We start from the raw sequence: 23,386 nt of genomic DNA, 5'->3' as shown, positions 1-23,386 counted from the left end.
CCAACTTACCTTGAGTGGAGTATAGTCTACCATAATTATAGTAAAACCATTTGAAAACTCATGTCGTCTATAGTGTTTACTATTTTGTAATCATTCCTTCTTCTCATTTATAAATACTAAAATAGTTTGCACCCAAATACAAACTATTATAACCAAGACTAAGATAACATATACCCCAAACACAAACTACTATAATCAATTAGAATGTGTTTGGGATGCTGAATTAGTTATTATAGTTATGGGTTATAAAAACAGTATTTAAGGTATAGACTATTTTAGTTTGAAATATACTTAAATTATAGGTCATAATTGAAGTCTCGAACATGGAATCTGCTATAATGACCCATTATGCATATTTGAAGTTGGAGTCCAAACAATCTTCAGTTTCTTAATATTTAATAATAATGATCGATTATAATAACTAACTCAACAGTCGAAATAAACATGAATGGTAGGCAAAAATAAGAGATGGGTCCTGAAGGAAAGGACAAGTCGCAAGAGTGAGTAGTGGGGTGGTGGATTATCGTCTTCGAGCTCGCTACTCCCATGCGCTTTGTAAACCTACCATATTTGCTCTGTTCTCTCAAGACCCGATCTCCATTTTTCCCATTTCGAAGAAACACAGCTAAAACTTGGAAACGACGACGGTTTCAAAAGATGAAAACCATGTCAACAAGTAAATATTAGATGTTAAATGCTTTCTATGTTTTCAACTTGAAATGAAACTCATTTCCTCATGCATTGTCATGGTGACATATCGCTTAAATATTACTTCGGTCTTTGTAATTTTTTTTATTTTTTTTTTTGGTTTATATTTTGGTCTTTTACTTTCAAATTGTTTTTTTTCCTTTTTGTCGGTATATTTTCAACTTTTGTTTATTTTGATCTCTCTACTTTTAAAATATTGATTTTGATCCTTGTACTTTAGAAATGTTCATTTTAATGTTTATGTTTTTAATTTTGGTTCATTTTGGTCATTAAATTTTCAAAAAGTGACCATTTTTATCTCTTAAAAATGAAAATAAATGAATCAAAATAATCATTTTTTTATAATATTAAAAGTAGAGAGACCAAATAGAAACTAAATACAAACCGTGGACTAAAATAGTAATTAACCTAATCTTTGAAAGAGAAATAAGAGCACGGGACTGAAACACTGTCCGTCAAAGTGAAGAACTTAACGCAACAGAATGGTTATTGAAAAATTAAAACCTGTGAATGGCTTGAATAAAGTGAAGAAATGGATAGAAGATCGCGGATTGAATCGTGCTGCAGTTACAAATTCTTCTCGAACGAATGCCGAGCTCGTGATCTCCATGCTTGGCCTTACAGGTTTCTTTGAGGTTGTTATCATAGGTGATGAATGTGAGCATGCCAAGCCACATCCAGAACCATGCTTAAAGGCTTTGGAAGTACTTAAAGTGTCAAAGTATCACATTTTCATTTCTTGAGGTCTACCATCTTTTGGAAGTACAATTTTCTCTTTCTTGACTGGAATATAACATCTTGATTCTTTACTGCTTTGCTTTACTAGGATTTTGTAACAGGGATCAAACCTGGAGTGATAGCCGAGATGCCTCTCATCGATATCACCACGAGAGATCCCGAACAAGCTGTACATTTCATTTAAATTTATCATTTTTTATATTTTTTTAATCACTTTTTATTTAGTATCATCTTATTGTATTGTTAAACCATTAATTTGTCATTTTGACAAACAAAAATAAATATTTTCTTTTCCAATCTTGTTGTTTGTGCAATGTCTCTATAACGAGTTAGGATTTTATGGTTTATGGAGTTATAAATATAGTGTAATTGTTAAACCTTAAATGAAAATGAAATTATGAATAGTGTAATTGTAAATAAATAAACTCCCTTTCTCTCTCGAATTATACTTGAATTTATATTTTATTATCAAATTAGATTTTAGCTAAATATTTATCGAATTAATCACAATAAACAAAATCTTTCTGATTTTTCTCTCCAATTTATATTTGAATTTATCTTTTATTATCAAGTTTGATTTTATCTAACTTTCGATTTGTTTAAATGTTTGTTATAAATTCAATTATATCTAAATATATTTTTTTCATTATTTTATATATATTGTTATCAAATTAATCTGATCTCTTTTTTTTCTTCTTCTTATCTTCGATGTTTTCAATTTTTCATATAGAAATACATAAAAATTGATTCTCGTTGTTGATGATGCAAGCAAAGTCTGCCATCCTCATAAAGGATTACGAGGATCCAAAATTGTGGGCAGTTTTGGACAAACTCGACAGGAAAGGAGATACCGTTGAGAATGCATGATTATTGTTGTATCGTATGGTTGAAATGATCTGTCAATTCACTATTACTCTCTCTACATTCTGCTTAAATAATCAAATTTTAATGTTCCAAAAAATATATTGATATATCAGTCCACATTATTATTATTATTATTATTATTATTATTATTATTATTATATATGCAGGTTAATTAGTATATACTGCAATTTATACAATATATGAATTCACGTATACGGTATACAACAATATAATTGTAACAGAGATATATGATATGTTTCCACACATACATACACAATTTGTATAATCTATAGTTATTTCACTATTTAGAATTTGAAATTTAACAAGGATGAGGGGAGGGTTTTTCTCCATATTTCCTTTTCAGTTCTTCTTTCAAAATAAAATAGTCTTTTTAATTTATTAATCAAGAAACACGTGCATAGCACGATCTTGTAGTATTTATTAAAAAACTTTCAAAATATAGTGATTTTTTAGCTTGCATCAATAAATTATTATATTTTTGTTTTAATTATCATAAACTTTTAAGAGTTAGGAAATGTAACAATTTTTATTTTCATATTTTTCATTAAAAAATTATTTTACGTTGTACAGTACCAAACAAATATATATATATATATTGTTAGTAACAACTTGAAGAGAATGACAAAGAGGATTTTATGAAAAATTAAGAATTAAAAGTAAGACAAATATTATCCTCTATAGCCCCTTAAAACCTTGTAGTTATAATTTTTTTTTTTAAGAATCTCGTAGTCTTAATTTAAAGTAGTTAAAACATGTTTAGTTTTTGTCTAAAGATCATTTTGTCATAATTAAATATTATTTGAAGTTTGTTTAAGCTTCATAAAATTTATGAAAAAGTTTGGAAAATTTTAACCGATAGAAAAAATAATGAACTATATACAGAAATAGGAAAAAAAAATAGTGATAGACACTAATAAACTTTTAACTTCTATTAGCAACTTTCAGTGATAAACTTCTATCAGTTTTTATTATTGATAGATACTGATAGACTTCTATCAGTTTTTATCAAAGAAGATTAAAATTTTGTTATTTTACGTAAGTAGTTTCCCTTATTTGAAAATCCCAAAAAAATTATATAATATAATTTGAAAAATCAAGATTATATTTTAGTTTTAAAAAATCAATACAAAAACTAATAATTTCTTTTTGGAGTTTTGTAATCTCAATTTTCTCGATTGAATTCATTATTCTAATTTTTAAGTAAAAATTTAAGATTCTAAACTAATTTATGCACATGTGTATGATCTAAGCTTGCAAACTTCTTATATATAAATTTACTCTATTTACTTTCATATTCATCTCTTTAAATGATTTTGTAACTCTTTTTTTTTTTCCCTAAATTTGAGCCATGTGAGATTTTTTTCTTATTTAAGAACATAATCAAACACTTTAACTTTTTTTTCTTTCATATATATGCATTTCACACATACATAAAAAGAAGCACTTATTCTATGTGTAACCATCATCTTTGAGTAATCACATCCTATTGGCATCATTTGCATCCGTGGATGCTCATTAAACATAAACACTCAAAGAGTTGCATCGCACCAACACCAATTTCACCTATTCTACATCAAACTTTAATTTTGAAATATATAAATATATCTTGTGAATTAAAAACTCGAAAGGTCATATTTATTGTCTTTTGAATTGATTTTTTTTCTTTTGGAAAATGAGATTGTATTGAGTTGAGATAGATTGAAGATGCCAGATGGTCTATAATCGAAAATTAGAAAGGTTCATTTTGTCGACAAAGGATAATATAGGAATTTATTAAAAATAAAAGGGCAAAATAAATATATATAAAAATCATCCCCATATAGCCTCTTTTATATGTAGAATATATTAAAAGAAAATAAATATGAATCTTAATAAATCAATGCAGATATAATCAAATGAAAATTAAAATTATTCCTCAAAAAATACAATCAAATGAAAATCTATAAACAAAAACACAAAAATATGCCTCTAAAAAATAAACAAAACAACACAACCAATTCGTTACTCAAACACTTTTTAAAACGTTCTACAATTCAACACTTTCTAAAACATTCACAATGACATAGATCGTTGCCTCTCAACACCTACACAACGTAAGTTACGAAAATTCATCCAATTAACCAAAGTAAAAAATCCATTACCATCAATATTTTCTCCAAAAAAGAAATTCAAACAAAAATAAAATAGAGAAAAAAGAACTTGGAATTGTCCTTTTGAGATTCAACCTTAATTTTTCATTTTGGAATTGTCACTCGATCGTGTCGATGGTGACATAGATTTTAGAGACACGTGGGACAACTAAAAAAACTAACATCCTACAAATTCTTAAATAAAAAAAACATTAGGGTGATTATTGTAGAAGGGATGAAGCCCCTTTGCAAAAGGGTACTTCGATGAAAGAGTTTGATTGATGAGATGTGTACCAGGAAAATTGTAATTGAAAAGATATAATAGAGATCGAATAGGAATTGTAAAAAATTATAAGGGCAAAAGGGAAGAGAAAAATTCTTAATATAGATTACACGTGAGGAAGGAAACCATTTAGTTTCATTTTATGAATCTCTTTCCTTTTCTAATGTTTAAGGGGCATTTGGGACAAGAACTATCTTAAGACTATAATAATCACTTCTTGCTACACTAAATACTATTTCAAAACCCTCAAAACTCTCATTTGCTATAGTATTTACTTTTTGCTACAGTTTTTACTATTTTACATTCATCATTTTTTTTATTATTTATTACCGTGTTTACTATTTTCTTCTCAAACTAAAATAGATTACACCTCAAACACATATCATTATAATCAAAACTAAAATAATCTACACCTCGAGCACAAACTATTATAACCCAAGTATAATAACTTATGACCATAATAGTTGTTCTAAATGCCCCTAAAAGATTATAAAGGCTTAAATGTAAAACCCACATGAAAATTGGGCCTTTTAAAATATTAAAAAAATGAAAAATATTCACACTTTATAGCAAAAAGTCACTTTTTGCTATAAAGTGTAAATATTTTTAAGATTTTTCTATTTATAAGAATTTCCATTATTTTATTTATTAAAAAAAAATAATAGAATGTTTGGACAAATAATAGAATGTTTGGACATTTATATAAAATAGACCCAATATATATGTCATTAATGTAGAAATCCCAAAATTATACAAACTTGTACCCCATGACATAAGGGGTATTTGGAATGAAGACTATTTTACTATGATTTATAATAATTTGTGCTTGGGTTGTATATTATTTTAGTTTGGATATGAAATAGTAAATATTGTGAAAATTTGAAATAGTAATACTGTAGTTAATTGTAGATTATAATAATCTGAAACGTCAAGCATTATACTTTGAGTCCCAGACATCGAGTGAGATGTAATAGATTATCCTACTCCACCTATTTGATGTTGGGACCTCTAGATGGACGCTCTTGAGTTCTCACCATTTTAAGTTTTCTCAAACTAAAGTTTAAGTGAAGTATGGTGAATGCAATGCTAAACATGATTATAATTGTAATTTCTTTTTTTTCTCCTCCTCCTTTATTTTCGTAAAAATATAAAAAATGTACTATCGATCAAATGTTAGATGTTTGATTCTTCTACTTCACATATTGTAAAAAAAAAAATGACAAGAGCTATTTTAAAATAATATCATATTAATATAAGCAATAGGAGTGTCCAGGAGTCTGTCGGAGTCGGTTTTCCAACCAAACCACCACTCGGTCGGTTTATTAAATATTCAAACTGACGTTGACTGTTAAGGAGTGCAAACCAGCTATCAGTCAGTTTTAGTCGGTTTTATTCTTAAAAAAAAATAATAAATGTCTGTTTGGATTTTTCCTAAATCGACACCGACTGAGCCCCTCCTTTTCTCCAACCGATTACCTTCAATTCGATCGATTTTGTTTGATCGATTTAATTCTTCCCTCTATCATGCCGACTCCTAATAAATATAGCTCAATTAATATAAATCACTCTTCCAGTTGTTCTATTTTCACATGGAGAAAGGGAGAGACGTGCGAGGATGGGAGGGTAGGTGAAAATTATGTGGCTGATGGCGCAGGCTGCTGATGATGCCAATTTTTCGTAACATTTGTTTTCCTTTTCCATAAAGTGAGCGTCAAGAATTTTCTTCGAATATTCCCCCAATTTCCATGGAAATTATATTCAACCACAAAAACACCCACCCCTTACCTTCTGCATAAAAGTGACTCAACCCTTTTTATTTCTTACTTTATCACAAAAACCAAATATTTAAATTCCATATTTCATATTTTAGGTTTAAAATAATTAAATGTATCTCAGACAACACTCATTTTTTTTTGTATGCTATTAAATTATTTAATCACAGTTTATCAGTAATTTTTTTATTTTTTGAAAATATTTGAGAGAAAATGCATTAATGAGGTTTTTGGGTCCCTAATTTCAAACAGGTGAAGTAGACGGTTATAACTCACACTTGTTTGGGGCTCCAATTATACTAGTTGATATTTATAACTATTATAACTTACCATCAACTATAGTATTACTATTTCAAACATCTTTTTATCACCGTGTTTGCCATTTTTTTTATATCTGTTTACTATGTTTGTTTTTTATATGATTACTATGTCCTACTCATTATCTCATTAAATTATAATAATTATGTACTATTATAATAACCAACTCAATACCCCATAAGCAGTTAAGAATAAGATTCTTTTAGATTTGGTTTTGACTCTCTAAAAGCAATCCCAAATGCGACCTAAAATATATATTTTGAAAGTTTATAAACCAACATACAAATATGAAAGTTCAAGATCAAAATAAGATATAAAATTTAAAATATTTTATTTCAATAACAAAGCACATCAATTTTTTCATAGTTCAATTTTTCTTTTTTTAAGCACACGTACTCTTTCAAAAAAATTTCGTAAACATGTTAAAAACTATTATTAGAATATGAGAATGACAAAAAAAAGTGCGGTTATCTAAATTTTCAACTCAAGTCACCCATATTGTTTTAGATCTAATTTTTTATCCGATATTTTAGAGTTTTTTTTACGCCCCACATATAATTTTGAACTGTTTATGAAATGTCCAAATAATATTGGTATTATTGAAATAAAAGGTATAATTGAAAAAGAATTATATATAGGATTGTTTTCGGATATAAAAAAATAAATCAAAATATTTACAAATAATAGTATCGTCGTAGACTATTATCCGTAACATGATAGACGTGATATTAGTCTAATATTTTATTATTATTTATAAATATCTTCAACACTTTTATTAGAATATATGAGCATAATTTTATTTGAACATGAATATGAATATATGCACAAATTACAGAATAGATCCTCGAAGAAAGGACAACCCGCAAGTCGCATATGGGAGTAGTAGCTGGTGAATTCTCGTCCTCAAGCTCCCCACGCCTTTATAAACCCGCATTTGCTCCGTCCTTCAAAGACCCATCTCCATTTTTCCCGGTTCTCAATACCCATTTCGAAGAAACACACAAATTCCCACACAGGAAACAAGCTTTCGTATCTCTCAATCGATCTCTGCCGACGATGACGGCTTCAAAAGATGAGAATTCAGTCGACAGGTAAATTTTGCACCATGCAAATGGTATTTCTTTGTTGATTGAATGCTTTCTTAATTCAATCTGAAACTTGTGTGTGATCGCAAATTATGATCGAATTCCCTGGTGCATTGTGATGGTGGCTTTTGTTGAGATTTGGGTTTTGAAATTTGAGATTGCCTTTTGATTTGTGTATCTGGGATCTATTGTTTTGGGGTTTATTGTTCTTGTCGCGATTGAATTGATTTCGTTGTTTTTAAAATGTGTTTTGTATTCTTGTGATTCTTCATGATCGTGCTCATATTATTGCAATACATTCCTCTGAATCTTGATTTTTCGCTTTCTTTTCCATACTATCTTAGTTAAAACTGGGGTTCTTCATTCTGAATTTGTGAAATTAAACCTTCCACTGTGATGTTCTTGCACGTAAGTTTGTAGTCAAATTGGGCTACCTAGAGATTAGTTGAGATCACATACCTTTTAGGAAGAGAAAAAGTGAAGTCATTAATCTTGACGCTTGAAGAAGTTGCTATTTTATTTTAGATCATCGTAGGGCAATAAATTCCTGATAATTGTGTTCGGCCAAAACTTGATGGCCCACAGCAGAAATTGCTTGTTGGGAGTATTATCCCTTTACCTGAAAACCCATTCGTCCCTTTTTTTCACCTCGTCAACCAATTTAACCCTCCCATATATCTCATTAAGAATGCTAGCTCATTACCCTTGTTTCTTTTGAGATTCATTGTTTAGGCTAAATTACCTTTTTAGCTCGTGCTTCATTTCAATTTGATGCCCATGGTTTTGTAGGTTTCAATTTAGCTTATATAGTTTGGTTAAATCTCTCAAAACTTCATTGCATTATGAGTCGCCCTTTACCTGCAAACCAACTTGTCCTTCCTTTTCTCAAATCATCAACAGCTTTCAGATATATCTCATACTTTTTGCTGTTTGGAATGACTTTTCAAGTGATTAAAAACACCTTTTTAAGCACTTAGAAAGTGATTCCAAACCGATCTTAGATGTCAACTCATTGCCTCTTTTGCCACATCAAAAGAAAAACAGTGAAATGGTCTGTTCAAAACTTGATGATGAACAACAGTTTGAGAGATTTAACTAAACCAATTTGGCTTTATAAAAATTTTTAAAATCATACGGACCAAATTGAAGCCAGACACAAACCATGGTGACTAAAATGGTAAGTAACTTAATCAATGTCTTAAAAGAAAGAAACTAGAGCACAAGATTGAAACATTGTTTGTCACGATCAAACACGAGACTAGCAAAGTCAACCAAAGTCCTTGTTAGTTTTCCCTTGAGCTATTACTGCTTTGAAAAGCTTTGGTTTGCCTGTTGTATTCTGTTTTCCTTATTGCTTGTATTTTGTGGAACCAGCAAAAACCCTCTTGCCACGCTTGCTCCTGTGGAAGCAGTTCTATTCGATGTAGATGGAACTTTGTGTGATTCAGATCCGCTCCATTACTATGCCTTCCGCGAAATGCTTCAAGAGGTTAGTTCTGTTTTGTATTCTTTGAAAGGAAGAGAAAATAAAGAAATCAACTTCCTTATTGACTTGAATTTAAATTTTATAATCATGCTTTGAACAAGTGCATAAACTTCGTATTCAATGTTTAGCAACTATATACTAGGGTCCATTTTGATTTGCTGGTACAATAGTGATTTTCAATGGTAATATATATTGGGTGGCATTTCTTTTTTCTTTTCTAATGAGAAGCCAGACATTCATTGAGCAGTTGAAAGAATGTTCTGGTAATAGAAAAATGGCCACCTAAAAAGTAGCCAAAACAAAAACAACAAAAATGAAAAAAACGAAAGAACAGATTACAACAAAGGGCTCCAACTGTTTGGTGTAGCAAAGTTTTAATAATTGTTATAGGTGAGGCAGTAACAGATACTGATATGATTTCCAGATTGGTTTCAATGGTGGGGTTCCAATTGATGAGGAGTTTTTCATTAAAAATATTGCCGGCAAGCATAACGATGATATTGCCCGAGCGTTATTCCCTGATGAACCTGAACGAGGTTTGAAATTTTGCGATGAGAAGGAGGCTATGTTTAGGAGGTAAATCTTTCTCTTCATACCTTAGAATGTCTTCTTTATAGTTCTGATTGGAGTCAATATAACCAAAGAACTTAATGCAACAGATTGGTTACGGAACAATTAAAGCCTGTGAATGGCTTGTATAAAGTGAAGAAATGGATAGAAGATCGCGGATTGAAACGTGCTGCAGTTACAAATGCCCCTCGGCCGAATGCCGAGCTCATGATCTCCATGCTTGGTCTTACGGATTTTTTTGAAGCTATTATTATAGGCGGTGAATGTGAACATGCCAAACCACATCCAGAACCATATTTAAAGGCTCTGGAAGTACTCAAAGTGTCAAAGGATCACACTTTCATTTTTGAGGTCTGCCATCTTTTGGAAGTACACTTTTCTTTTACCCGAAAGTTTGAAGAGCGTGTTCAGATTCTAACTTATTGACTGATTTGCTTTGTTAGGATTCTGTATCAGGGATCAAAGCTGGAGTGGCAGCCGGGATGCCTGTCGTCGGTATAACAACGAGAAATCCCGAGCACTTGTTGATGCAAGCAAAGCCTGCCCTCCTCGTAAAGGACTATGCCGATCCGAAATTGTGGGCAGCTTTGGACGAACTCGATAAGAGAGGAGGTACCATTAAGAATGCATGATCATCAACGTATCGTGTTGGTGAAATGGCTATCAATTCATTGTTACTCTCTATATAATACTTTGAATAACTTAGCTGTAGAAATAAACTTGTTATTCTTCAGCTTTGGGTCTTAATACCAATCCTCCTATTACAGTCAAAATAGGATGGTTAAATAGGTTAGGAAAGATCATTGGAAGGCCTGTCATATATACAAGATTTACCAATTTCAGTTTTATTTTCTTTCAATGATATACTACACGTTGCTTTCCTTGTGTTTTTGTTTTAAATAGGCCTTACAACAATGGGCTCTTGAGCGCTCATAATTTTGAGATTTCCTCAACCAGCTAAAAGTTCAAGTAAATCAGACCTTAAATTTAATAAGCTATTCAGGAATCCAAGACAAGAGTAACAAGTCACAAAATTACAAAACTACGCATGATGAATGTACTGCTAAAATGGATTATAATTGTAGCCCCTTGTCTCCTTTTCTTTACTCTTTTGTGAAAATACAAGAAATTTGCAAATATTTTTCTTTTGGCTATTGACAACAAAACAATTAATGTAAAACTTTAGTATCTTAAGTTTGTAGCTATTCTTCAAAACTTTAAAATTATCTATTTTTGAACTTAAAAATTCAAATAAGCCCTTTCCTTGAACTTTCTATGTTCTATTTAAAGGTTCACAACGTATTCAACACTATTTAAATAAAAAATGGGACATTACTTTTAATTTTGTCTTTAATTGATTCATAGATTTAAGTATTATCGAATAGGTCGGTAACTTATTAGACACAAAATTAAAAGTTTAAAGACTTATTAGATACAAAATTAAAAACTTATCAAACAAAAAAAGGTATTTAGCTCACCAACATGAGTTGAATTGACCAATTCAATGTTTGGCCCGGCAACCTTAAATGTTGTTACCAACTCACTTCAACTCCCTCCCTACCCTACTCCCCTCCAACCTTCCCTCCCTCATTGTTTTCAATAATTCCACCCATTAGCCACCATCGGCGACTACTGCTACCACACTTCGATAACATACTCTGATGACCACCTTTACATGGTCGACTCCGACGATCCACTCCAGGCTCCGGCAATTACCACCACCAATTCCGACGTCCACCTTCGCACAAGCATCTCCGACGACCACCTTCGTGTCGCGAACTTGATGACCAACTTCAGGCTTCCATTAACCACCTCCAACAATCACCTCAGCACAAGCAACTCCAATGACATAATCTGACAACCACCTTCGCTTGACCAACTTTGGTCTTTGACAACCACCTTCGGTGGCCAACTCTAACGACTAACTCTGGGCTCCAGCAACCACCTTCGATGATAATTCTGACAAAAACCACCTTCGATGATCAACTTAGATGACAATCACCTCTGACAACCAACATTGACATTCGCCACAGGCGACCAACTTCGACAACGACCACCTCTAATGAGACCCTTGATGACAACACTAATTTTTGTGAACATATAAGTAGATCCATAATGACAATCCTATTTTTTGTGCATGTTCAAATCATACGTTCTACGACCTTTAGTATATTGTAGGGTTGCTAGTTATATAAATAATAATATTTTGTCTGCGTTAAATGCAATATTAGAAGAGTGATGATAAAGGAATAACCCTGATTAAGTAAATTGGTAACAACTCCAATAAAGTTAAAACAAATTTGGCTTGGAAGATTGATCCATGATCAACAAGAAAAGAGAACTTGTTCCAAACTTCAAGATTTTGAACTCTTCACAATCTAATTGATCAAACTAGATTGAAAGTCCTAAAACATGCATTCTAAACACAAAAATACAAATAAAGCATAAAACTTGAGAGAATAAACTCTAAGAAAATTCCATTCAAATTCAAAGTCTTGTTTTCAAAATTGGAGGTTACAACCCAATTTAAACTAATTGAAAAGATACCTTGAAAGGTAACAACCTTTCATCTAATTGTCTAAATCCTAAGACCCTTCAACTACTCTCGTGTAAGTAAACACATAAAATTAAATGAGTACATGTAAGATTAATTATTTGGACGAATCTAAAATTACAGATTTATCGCCTCTCTTGGTGGCTTTGATTTTTGAAGGGTTGCAACTCCTAATCATTGCCAATTATTTGTTTATCATGTGGTTACTAGGAGAAAGATCGTGTATCCTTTTGTAACTTTCTTGTTTCCACTTCTAACTTTCGTTTTCTACATTCATATAAGGGTGGTTGCTAAAAACAAAAAAAACAAAAACTATACTAGAAAATGTATTTTTCTTTCCTTTCTTTTGTAATTAGTTGTTGCATAGATGTGGATACATCTTTTTTTTATATTGATGTATGTGCATTGTAGGTAATGTTGGTAGTATGTTTGATTTTAATTTTATCTGCATTTAGCTCCATTCTAATCTAACTATACTTTGTTATCCTACTTATAGGACTCAAACTAATTACACAATTCCTCCAATAATTAGTTTGAGGTTTATTAGTTTTCTTTAATTGTTACGGAACAAATTGTGATGTATTGAGTATTATTCTTTGTTATGCATTTTTTACATGTAAATAGATATTTTTGTGGACATTATTATTTCGTTTGTAAGTGGCAAATTAGACTTAACCATAAAAACTAACAATAAAAAATATTTACATAAAAAAACAATTTCGTTTTATTAGTGTAAAATGTAAAGAATCAAACGTTTGAGCAGGAAAAAAAACCATTAACCATAAAAATTGAAATTCATTTTTCACAAATGGGCAAAAACTTGAAAGGAATCTTTTTTAGTTAACATTTATAGTTGAGTTAAGATTAATTGCGTGTTAGGGATTATAAAAAGTATTCATTTTTTTTTGAAATATAACATATCTTTGGGGATGTAAATAAAATTGTGTGGTGAAAATATGTTACATTTTTCAAGAGGAAAAAAAAAGCTTTTAAATTTTTAAGCTTGTTCAGTGTTTATGATTAAAGGCTAAATAGTAGTGAAAAGTTTTTATTTGTTTGGGATATGTTTGGTGTTTAGAAAAGAAAAAATATATGTTAAGTAATTAAGTTTCAAAAATTGAATTCTACTGTTTTTAGTATATGTTTACTTTGTAGGAAAATTTGCTATGTTTTAAGAATTGGAAAAAATTAAAAAAATTTAGTATTAAAATTTGTTGGAAAATTTGTGTGTAGATGAAAATTAAACAAAAATAGCAACAAAAAAAATAAAAAATCCAAGATAAAATCGATTTGTTTAGAAAAATCGCATCATATACCTCAATTTAACTAAACTGCACCCCAACACATAATTTTTCATTTAACTTAACTCAGCATCCCAAACACAGACATTTCATTTCAACTCAACTATTCACCCCAAACATAGACAATCTAACTCCATAGATGATCTACAATCCAATTCCACAAATAATCTAACTTTCCAGATAATAATTATCAACTCAATTCAATCCTACAAACCAAACGCTCCCTATTATTCTTGCAATAGTTGCAATATAACCTTTAACCTACATCAAGGTTTCAAAACTAACATTGGAATAGAAATTCTTTAGAATGTTGAAAGAAAAATTGATGTAAATGTGACTAAAACACTTGCTTGGACTAAAATTGAAACCACAACATTAACAGATTGACTTTTATCTAACATTTTAACAATCTTTTACTCCAAGGGCAATTTTGAAAGTTTTATTACTGGCCACGGATAATAGTATGACTAAAAAATATATATGAGTAATTTTGAAAAAAAGGGCATGATAAAGGTATTTTTATGATATTAGTCAAGACCAAAAGAAACATATATTAATGTTTTTCTAATGTGATTTAAAAAGTATAGTCTAAAATGAAATTTGTGAAAATCTTATGTAATGTGTGTAAACTCAAAATTCTTTTACCTAATTATAGGAAGCACTAGTGTTCAAAAGATCCCTGAATATTGAGATCATGTGATCAAGCTTAAGGATAAGTATCATGAACAAGTTGTGAAGAAGGAAATTGGAGATGTAGTAGGTTGAAGTTAGGAATTTGATTAAGTATGTGAACTATGCTATGAGAGTAAGAGTTGAATTCATAAGCATAGTATAGAAGAAAGGGTTGGCTAAGTGTTTAACTCATAGTATAGTGAGGGAATTTATAACATAGCATAATAGCAGAAACTCGTAGCATAGATAAAGAAGTTCAACTCATAACATAGAAAGAATACTTTGGACGCATGGTAGGGGTAAGTTGGATGCATAGGAAGACTTCCAAGACACCTTAGTTAGACCACTTGAACGCATTATAAGAGAAATAAAGTTATCTTGGATGCGTAGAAGACATCTCTAACTATGTTGTGAGCATGATGAGCTATGCTATGAGAATAAGAAACTATGCTATGAGAATAAAGAACAATGTTATGTGCATCATGCTATGAAGAGTAGCGACCTAACCTTGGATACATTATCTTAAGTTGAACACATTGTGGGAGGAGAATGAGGCTTTGACGCATACTAGGGTACAAATGAACCTACTTGGGCGCATATTAGAAGGATTGGACGCATAGAATAATTATCTTGGGAGAATTAGGGTTAGGTGATAGGATTGGTTAAGTATTGAACGAACCATGCGTTGAACTATGCACAATCAAAAGTGGGTGGACGTATAGGGAAAGGATTTGGACGCATATCTTGAAGTGAAGAGAGGCCAAATGGACGCATAGCCATACTACGAGCTCAAAAGAGGAAGCTATGATATGAGAAATAGATGGAAACCAAGGAAGAATGAAGTTGAGGAAGAGTTGGACATATAAGGATAGAGAACATGAGGGTGTTGTGGTGAGAAGTTGACTAAGGATTGGATAACATGTGGCTCATCAAGGGATGAAACCCTATAGGTTGGGCGCATAAGAGGGAAAGTGGGCGCATAGTTGGTTTATATGAACACTTAGGATATAACTAAGGAAGGTACCTATGCGTTGAGTTGAAAAGAAGGGTTGGGTTGATAGCAAGACGAGGTATGTGGCTTAACCGGTGAAATCTTGGCAAACATGGGTAGGTGGTGGAAGACGAAGACGCAAAGTTGTGCATGCAAAACCAATAGTGGCCACTTCAAAGAGAAGCATGCGTTGGACATGGTTAGGTGAAGACACGACTTACTTATATGCAAGTAGGTGGTGGCAAGGGCTATGCACTGGCTCAATCTGGGGAAGACACTTAAATTGTATGCAAGGTGGAGGTATCATGTGATGAGGATAGGAGGGGATAGTGAGGACGGGTTGTTGAAACCTGTAAATATCCTTAGAGGATCTCATTTCATTTTACAACTCAAAAATCCCTCGAAAAAGAATAAAAAAGGAAATGATTGGAGAAAGTTGAGAGCGACCATGCGTTGAGGAAGCCATCTATGCATTGAGGAGGGTCATTTATGCGACCAAGGTGCTGACTATGCACTGAGAAGAAGTTATTTGCGCCCAACATTAGCTGTCTAAGCTACCCTGTGCCCACAGTTGTTGTTCTTCATTCAAAGGGTTAGTTTGGGGCTTTTAAGGTTGGTAAGCTGAGTTTAGGGTTAATAAGGTGTTCTAAGATTATTTTTAACATTAAACATGGGATTCTAAGTTAATTACGGGATTAATATAGGCTCAAAATTCATAAGGAAATAGGAGATCAAGGAACTTGGGAATCGGACTGAATGGTTTACTTTTAATGTTGTTATGAGTCAATATAGGTATATGGTTATATATGTGTGTATGTGTGTGTGTGTATGGTTTTGAAAATCCTTGGCATGGTCGAGAAATATGTTTTTTGGATTTCTAATCATTAATTTTCTATTACTTTGATTGAGAATGACAGTTTTTTCTGGAATTATATGAATGCATGTATAATATAGATTTGATTGGAAACTAGAACTGCACCCGGGGAATTGTTAGCATATCTCGTGGACGTCTGACTGTGATTGTCGGTATAATCTGGTTGGGATTGTCAGCGTACCCAGTATGACTAGCGGGAATTATCGACATGTGCACATTCAACGGGTTGTATTGGGTATTGGAATTGTTTCCTTGAATCTGTATTTGGATGAAATGATACACTTTGGAGAAGCATATGATCATGCCAATAACATCTTGGTTATTAGACTGAGGTCAATCATACTTTGACATAGTTTTGTGAATGATTGTCTGTGCAAACTTTTTCTAAAATGGATTTAAAAAACAAAACATATTATCATATAAAATACACCAGTCATTGAGCTTCCTAACTCATGTTTTCCAAATGGTCTGTTCCTCCTCCCCCACCCAAGTAAGAGGAGGAGGAGGATATAGAGTGCCACTAGAAGGCAGAGTTTATTGGCAGAATGATTTCTGGAATCATTTCTTCCTAGAGATTAAATTGAGGTTTGGAAGTATAACTAGACATGGTTTGTAACCTTGGTCATGTATGAACATTAATATTTCATATGAAATAAGTTTTCTTTTAGCTAAAAGCTTATGGCTTAAAATATGGTTAGTAAATACAGGATGGTTGGACGATAGATATTACGAAAGGGTAATGTCTACTGTCTTCACACCTTATTTTGGGCACAAGAAATAAGCTCAGGAGGGGGTGTAACAATATGTTCCCAATAGTGTGTGAAAAAATGGTAAATTACAAATTTTGGGGAGATTGGCCCTCGACTTTAAGGAATGGGGTGAGCTATTATAACACACCCTATATTTGGGGTTTTAATTATAACATGTGATGTTCAAACTATTACAACTTACAGTCATTACTATTCAAAATCTTTATGTTAAAGTGCTATCTGTCACAATGTTTACTATTTATGACTCATCTTTGTTTCTCTCTTTGTTATGGTGTTGACTATTTACCATCCATACCAACGTAGCCTACACCTCAAACACATACTATCATAACCTATATACTATAATAATCACTGACTATATTGACCAACTCAGTGCCCCAAAACACCTCCTTAGTTATTTAGGGGACGTTTGGGGCAACGACTGTCCTAAGACTGTAATAACCACCTCTTGTTACAGTAAATACTCTTTTGTAGTCCCAATTAGCTACAACCAACACTATTTCAAAACTCCAATTTGCTACCGTTTTTACTATTTTACATTCGTTTTTTGTTCTTTACAACAATGTTTACTATTTCATTCTCAAACTAAAATAGTTTACACCTCAAACACATACTATTATAACCCACAAAAAAATAATCCTCAAACACAAACTATTATAATCCAACCATAATAATCTATAATCATAATAACCAACTCCTTGTCCCAAATGCCTCATTAACTTTACTCTATCTAGAATTTTTTAACTTTATTAATTTACATTGAGAATTTTTGGTATCTTTCTAAACTAACTTGAAGATTTGAGTCAAATCTTAAAAGTTAAAGGTCTCGTTTAGTAACAATTTCATCTTTTATTTTTTCTTTTTGAAAAATAAGCATATTTTATCCAAGTTCCTTACAATGATTGACATATTTCGTAAACACAGTTATTGAATTATTAGTCAAATTCAAAAAATAAAAGCAAGTTTTTAGAAGTTATTTTTTTAGGCTTTGTTTATAACCATTTTGCTTTTTTAAATTTAAATTAAGTCTATTTCCTTCAAATTTCTTACAATAACTTGCATATTTAGAAGTACAATAGTAGAATTATTAGCTAAATTCAAAAAGCAAAATTAAGTTTATAAAAGCTACTTTTTTTTAGTTTTCAAATTTTGACTTGGTTTTTTAAATTATGGTAAAAAGTAGATAATAAGGAAGAAATTTGGAGGCAAAAGTAATGTTTATGGAAACACATCCCATAAGATTCCTTTTTGTCAAGCATGAAGGAAATACTATAGCTTGTGATCTTGCGATTCATGTTCATCGTTTCAAACATTTAGAATTTTGGATTGAAGATCACCCATTGTAAATGACCTTGGTTGTTTGTATGGATATTCAAACCCCTTAGTGAGGGAATCAGTATGAGAATAAAGGTGAAAATTGGTAAGGGATACACATCTTCTTGTTTGGTACAAGTTTATAAGCTTTATACATGAGAATATCATGAGCATAAGTTATAGCATTCCTTATACACATGGATGATACCCATTCGCAGGCTTTCTTGATGTTTGCACTCTCTCCTGTTTTAATACATTAATTTGTTCTTTTATTTCATATTATTAGAACTAATTAATATATGTATATTAAATTTATAATTTAGAAAATTATATTAAATTCTAAATTATAATATTTGATTTTTTACTCCATATTCATAAATAAATAAATAAATTATATAATGAGCCGACATCAATAATATTAATTCATTAATAAATTATATATGTAATTAATCAAATATCATTATGATTAATATTTTATGAGATTGTTTTTTAATAATTAGTTTATTATTGATTATTCTAATTCACTATTTTTCATTCACTAAATGTTATATTTATTTTTTTAAAACTGATTTTATTTTATTAATCAATACATCATATTTATATAAATTCATCAAATTGATGCATCAAATTAGGTAATCAAGTAACTTTGATTATAAATTACTCATTTTACAAATATTTGTTATTTGATAGTTAAATAATTCATTTTGCTTAAAACTTTGAATTGAATTTGTTGTTTATCAATTAATCTATCAAAATTTTATAGAGGTGACCATGATTAATTTTATAAATAAAATACAAAACTAATTTATAACTATAAAAGTTTGATAGTATTCCCATTTACAACCAAATACAGTCATCATTGATTCTCAACCATCTTATTTTCAGGATTTTTATTCCCAAAAATACTTAATTCATAGGATCTTTAAAACCTTAAGCTAATTTGTTACCATAAAAATTTGGTTTGTTTTGCTTTTTTGATTTATGTACTAAAAGAACTTTAAGATTTGAGTCTGTTTTTCATTCAAATTTTTAAAGTTATAAGTTTAGGCCGTTTGGTAAAGTTACAAGATTTGGTTACCATTTTTGTTTTCTAAAGTTAAGCCTATGGACACTACTTCTACCTCCAAATTTCTTCTTTTATTGTTTATTTTTCACTAATAGTTTAAAAAACCATGCTAAATTTTGGGAACTAAAAAAAAAAAAAAAAAAAAAAATTAAAAAGTTGTTTTTGTTTTTTAAATTTAACTAAAAATTCAACTATTCTAATTAAGAAAGATGCAAATCATTGTATGAAATATGCATGAAATAGACTTAATTTTCAAAAACAAAAACAAAAAAATCAAATGGTTACCAAATACGGTCTTAGTTTTATAGTTTTTAGCAAATATCAATTTATATCCATGAACTTTGACAAGTTGTAACAATTTAAACCATAAACTAATAGTGACATCAATTTAAATCCGGATCTTTAGGGGTTTATATCGATTTAAACCCTAAACTTCCATAAGTATATCAATTTAAACCCTAAACTTTTATAAGTGTATCAAAATAAAACATAATTAAAGGTTTAAATTGATACAATTATGAAAGTTAGGGGTTAAATTGATATACTTTAAAAAAAAGTTTAAGGTTTAAATTGATATAATTATTAGTTTGGGGTTTAAATTGATATAATTTCAAGATTTAAATTCATACAATTATTATTTTGAAGTTTAAATTGATACCACCCTCAAAGTTCAAGGGTATAAATTGATATTTTCTCTATACTTTTTAAATTTCTTAAAATTCATAGATCTATAATTGTAAACTTAGAGTTTCAACAAACAGAAAATTCAAATTTATGTATAATATATCCATTAAAAAGAAACAAATATCTATTATGCATTACATTGAACGTTCATAAATTTATTAAAAAAAAAATTTATTGACAAAATAGACATATATCTTGAAGGTTAAGAACTAAATTATAACCTTTAAAAAATTACCATATTCCTACATTATAGTTCTAACCTATTATGCCTTCCCTCTAAAATTAATAAACTATAAATAGTAATTTTAATGGATGCTATCATGGATTATAGTAAATAATTTCCACTTGAAATATTATAACTTCATATTAACAATTTATAGTACAAATTCATGCCAGTTAAAATATATTCATATTGACTATTAAGTGTATACTAACTATTATTAAATTAAATTCACTTAGATTAATTCGGTGAAAATCGAATATATGGTAAAAATGGTTACAACTTTTTTCCTTGACAAGAAAAAGGGTATTTTATTAAAAAAGAAAAAAAAGAAAAAATGGGAACGGACACATCCGTTTATCTCCGTGGCCAAACACCGATTCCACGCGCCACACGTGCGCTCTAACAGCGTACAGTAATCACTTGACACGTCACGGTGGGACCACTTAACTTTATCCAATCACTTTGGCGCGTGAACTTCAAAACACTCTCCCCAAATTTTTTTAATAGTTTTTTGAGTTTTTATTTATTTTTTTAAACTCTCTTTTACATTTCTCCAACTTCCTTCTTCCAGTTCATTTTCTCTCTCTCTCGTAATGCCAGGCCAAACCCTAACCCTAACTCTAATCCCAATTCTTCCAAACCTCGAACTCGAACCCCCTAAATCCTGACTCTTCATCTTCTCTTTCTAACTGGGATCGAATTCATTGTTAATTGCTCTTCAATTGCCATGGATTCGCAGCAGAACAATTTGTTTGAAACGGCATCTCAACCCGACACGGGCAACGACGCCTACACATTTCTTGAGTTCAACACACAGGGGGAAGACTTCGATTACCCTGAATTTCGCGACCCTATCAGGTCCCCTGTAGCGTGGCCGACTCCTTCCGATTCGTTAGCGGATCATACGGACCGTGGTGGCGGGTCCGATCACCAGTTTGATACGTCTCCGGTTTCCGCTGCCCCGGGAAGTGCAACGAAAGGCCGGACTGGAGGAGGTTCGGGGAATACCGGCGGTAACAGTCAAATGGTTGATGCATTGGCAGCCGGGATGAGTGGGTTGACGTTTGAGGATACTGGGGATGATGATAATTATGAGTTTGGGAAGGGGAATTTCACCGAGCATGCTTGTAGGTATTGTGGGGTTTCGAACCCGGCTTGCGTTGTGAGGTGTAACGTACCCTCGTGCCGTAAGTGGTTCTGTAATTCGCGAGGGAACACGTCTGGGTCGCATATTGTGAATCATCTGGTACGCTTCTGTCGTTTTTATTTGTTTCCGCCTTTATCCTTTCTGTGAATTTTCATATTGGAATATTTAAAATATTACACATTTACTCTTCTTTCTTTTCGCGGAAATTCGATGAGGACCAATTGTCCGGTGAACGTTGTAGAACATGTGAAAGTGTTGTACAATAGGCGTTTATTATGATACTCTCTTATCAGGATTCGTTTTACCTCATATGGAAGTTGCAGACGTTCTGTCCTTCTTAATCTAGGTGAAATTGACATGAGAAAGGACGCTGTTATATTTCTTTGTTGGTTGATTTTGCAGTTGCACGAGTGGGTAATGCTATTTGTATCAGGTTGCATGTTAACGTTATTGTGCTTTGCTGCATTATTTTCATTTAAAACTATTTTGTTGTGCAATGTCAGCGTTAGTATCTTGATTTGCAGGTTTTAATTGGATTTTATAATATGATTGAATGCATCCTTATCCTTATACAGTTCTAGTAGTTAAATATTGGAAGGAAGATGAAATTGGTTTTTTTTTTTTTTTAGTGTATGTAGAAAATAGAGCATGTTTTATTTTTGATTGGATCTTGCCTTATTAATTTTCTCATTCGAGAAATGAGATTTTTGTACATAATGAAATTGGTTCTTATAAAAGAGAAATTTTTGTCCGAGAAATTATGCTAGTTATTCTGTTGACCAATATGATGATTTTAGGTCCGGGCAAAGCATAAGGAAGTTTGTCTTCACAAAGACAGCCCTCTGGGAGAAACAATTCTCGAGTGTTACAATTGTGGATGCCGAAATGTGTTCCTCCTTGGATTTATTTCTGCGAAGACAGAAAGTGTGGTTGTTCTACTTTGTAGGGAACCTTGCTTAAGTGTAAATGCTCTTAAGGATATGAATTGGGACTTGAGTCAGTGGTGCCCTCTAATTGATGATAGGTGCTTCTTGCAGTGGCTGGTTAAGGTTTGTGTAACTTGCTGTAAGATCTATATCTTTGAAATGTGGTTATATATGATGTATTCTCACTATCCTACAAATGTTTTGCTTTGTAGATTCCTTCTGAGCAAGAGCAGTTGAGGGCACGGCAAATTAGTGCACAACAAATAAATAAAATTGAGGAACTTTGGAAGACAAACCCAGACGCATCCCTTGAAGATCTTGAAAAACCTGGTGTGGATGATGAACCACAGCCCGTAGCATTGAAATATGAAGATGCTTATCAGGTGGGCTTGTATCTAAACCTTCAGTTAGTAGCAATCCTAGTGAAGTTGCATTTTACTTTGATGCTGGTATATTAACAAGGTGGCATTTTGTCTTTCCCGTTACAGTATCAAAATGTATTTGCACCTCTCATCAAGCTTGAAGCTGACTACGATAAAGTATTGTACCAAGACTCCTTATCTCACTTACTTTCCCGTTCTTCTTCTTTTATTTTTCTGAGGAAAATCTTCCATTTAGGTCGGGGACAATATCTAACTTCATGATCCCATGATTGTAGCTTTCCTTGATTATTATTATTATTATATTTAAATGAATGATGTAATATTGATTTTTCCTTTGAAAGATTTGTGTAATACTATGCTCCATTTTTATATTAGATGATGAAAGAATCTCAGAGCAAGGATAATGTCACTGTACGTTGGGACATTGGTCTTAACAAGAAGAGGATAGCTTATTTTGTCTTTCCAAAGGTACTTAGGGTATTTATTATTTGTTAGAAAAATGCTTAA

The 23,386-nt window shown here is 31.3% G+C and overlaps 3 protein-coding genes across 4 annotated transcripts in view; all 3 read left to right on the top strand.

Annotated features, from left to right (window-relative positions):
* Nucleotides 1–1,190: 1,190 nt before the first annotated feature.
* Nucleotides 1,191–2,313, top strand: LOC120090120 (haloacid dehalogenase-like hydrolase domain-containing protein Sgpp). The gene is made up of 3 exons (XM_039047633.1): nt 1,191–1,412; nt 1,535–1,615; nt 2,221–2,313. The coding sequence occupies exons 1-3, from the start codon at nt 1,191–1,193 to the stop codon at nt 2,311–2,313; spliced, it is 396 nt and encodes a 131-aa protein (XP_038903561.1).
* Nucleotides 2,314–7,665: 5,352 nt separating this feature from the next.
* LOC120089975 (haloacid dehalogenase-like hydrolase domain-containing protein Sgpp) lies at nt 7,666–10,855 on the top strand. Its single transcript, XM_039047429.1, has 5 exons — nt 7,666–7,924; nt 9,293–9,407; nt 9,829–9,980; nt 10,064–10,325; nt 10,418–10,855. The coding sequence occupies exons 1-5, from the start codon at nt 7,707–7,709 to the stop codon at nt 10,604–10,606; spliced, it is 936 nt and encodes a 311-aa protein (XP_038903357.1). The 5' UTR covers nt 7,666–7,706; the 3' UTR covers nt 10,607–10,855.
* A 10,110-nt stretch (nt 10,856–20,965) lies between these two features.
* Nucleotides 20,966–23,386, top strand: part of LOC120090078 (regulator of nonsense transcripts 1 homolog) — a 12,665-nt gene continuing 10,244 nt past the window's right edge. For both annotated transcript variants that reach the window (XM_039047571.1, XM_039047570.1), the window contains exons 1-5: nt 20,966–21,669; nt 22,368–22,619; nt 22,709–22,879; nt 22,985–23,035; nt 23,255–23,347. In XM_039047571.1, the coding sequence (XP_038903499.1) occupies nt 21,151–21,669; nt 22,368–22,619; nt 22,709–22,879; nt 22,985–23,035; nt 23,255–23,347 (1,086 nt within the window). In that variant the 5' untranslated portion in view covers nt 20,966–21,150. The remainder of the gene's footprint in view (nt 21,670–22,367; nt 22,620–22,708; nt 22,880–22,984; nt 23,036–23,254; nt 23,348–23,386) is intronic.

Source organism: Benincasa hispida, chromosome 11 (assembly GCF_009727055.1).
Source record: "Benincasa hispida cultivar B227 chromosome 11, ASM972705v1, whole genome shotgun sequence".
NCBI lineage: Eukaryota > Viridiplantae > Streptophyta > Magnoliopsida > Cucurbitales > Cucurbitaceae > Benincasa > Benincasa hispida.
The sequence above is the reverse complement of the archived record's forward strand: the minus strand, read 5'-3'. Positions and strand labels throughout refer to the sequence as shown.

What these genes read in the sequence shown, in the direction of transcription:
- LOC120090120 (XM_039047633.1), top strand. Translation starts at nt 1,191, where the DNA reads ATGGTTATTGAAAAATTAAAACCTGTGAATGGCTTGAATAAAGTGAAG. An exon ending in CATGCTTAAAGGCTTTGGAA is followed by an intron (nt 1,413 to 1,534) that starts GTACTTAAAGTG and finishes TTGCTTTACTAG; the next exon opens with GATTTTGTAACAGGGATCAA. An exon ending in CGAGAGATCCCGAACAAGCT is followed by an intron (nt 1,616 to 2,220) that starts GTACATTTCATT and finishes ATGCAAGCAAAG; the next exon opens with TCTGCCATCCTCATAAAGGA.
- LOC120089975 (XM_039047429.1), top strand. Translation starts at nt 7,707, where the DNA reads ATGGGAGTAGTAGCTGGTGAATTCTCGTCCTCAAGCTCCCCACGCCTT. An exon ending in TCCGCGAAATGCTTCAAGAG is followed by an intron (nt 9,408 to 9,828) that starts GTTAGTTCTGTT and finishes TATGATTTCCAG; the next exon opens with ATTGGTTTCAATGGTGGGGT. An exon ending in AAGGAGGCTATGTTTAGGAG is followed by an intron (nt 9,981 to 10,063) that starts GTAAATCTTTCT and finishes TTAATGCAACAG; the next exon opens with ATTGGTTACGGAACAATTAA.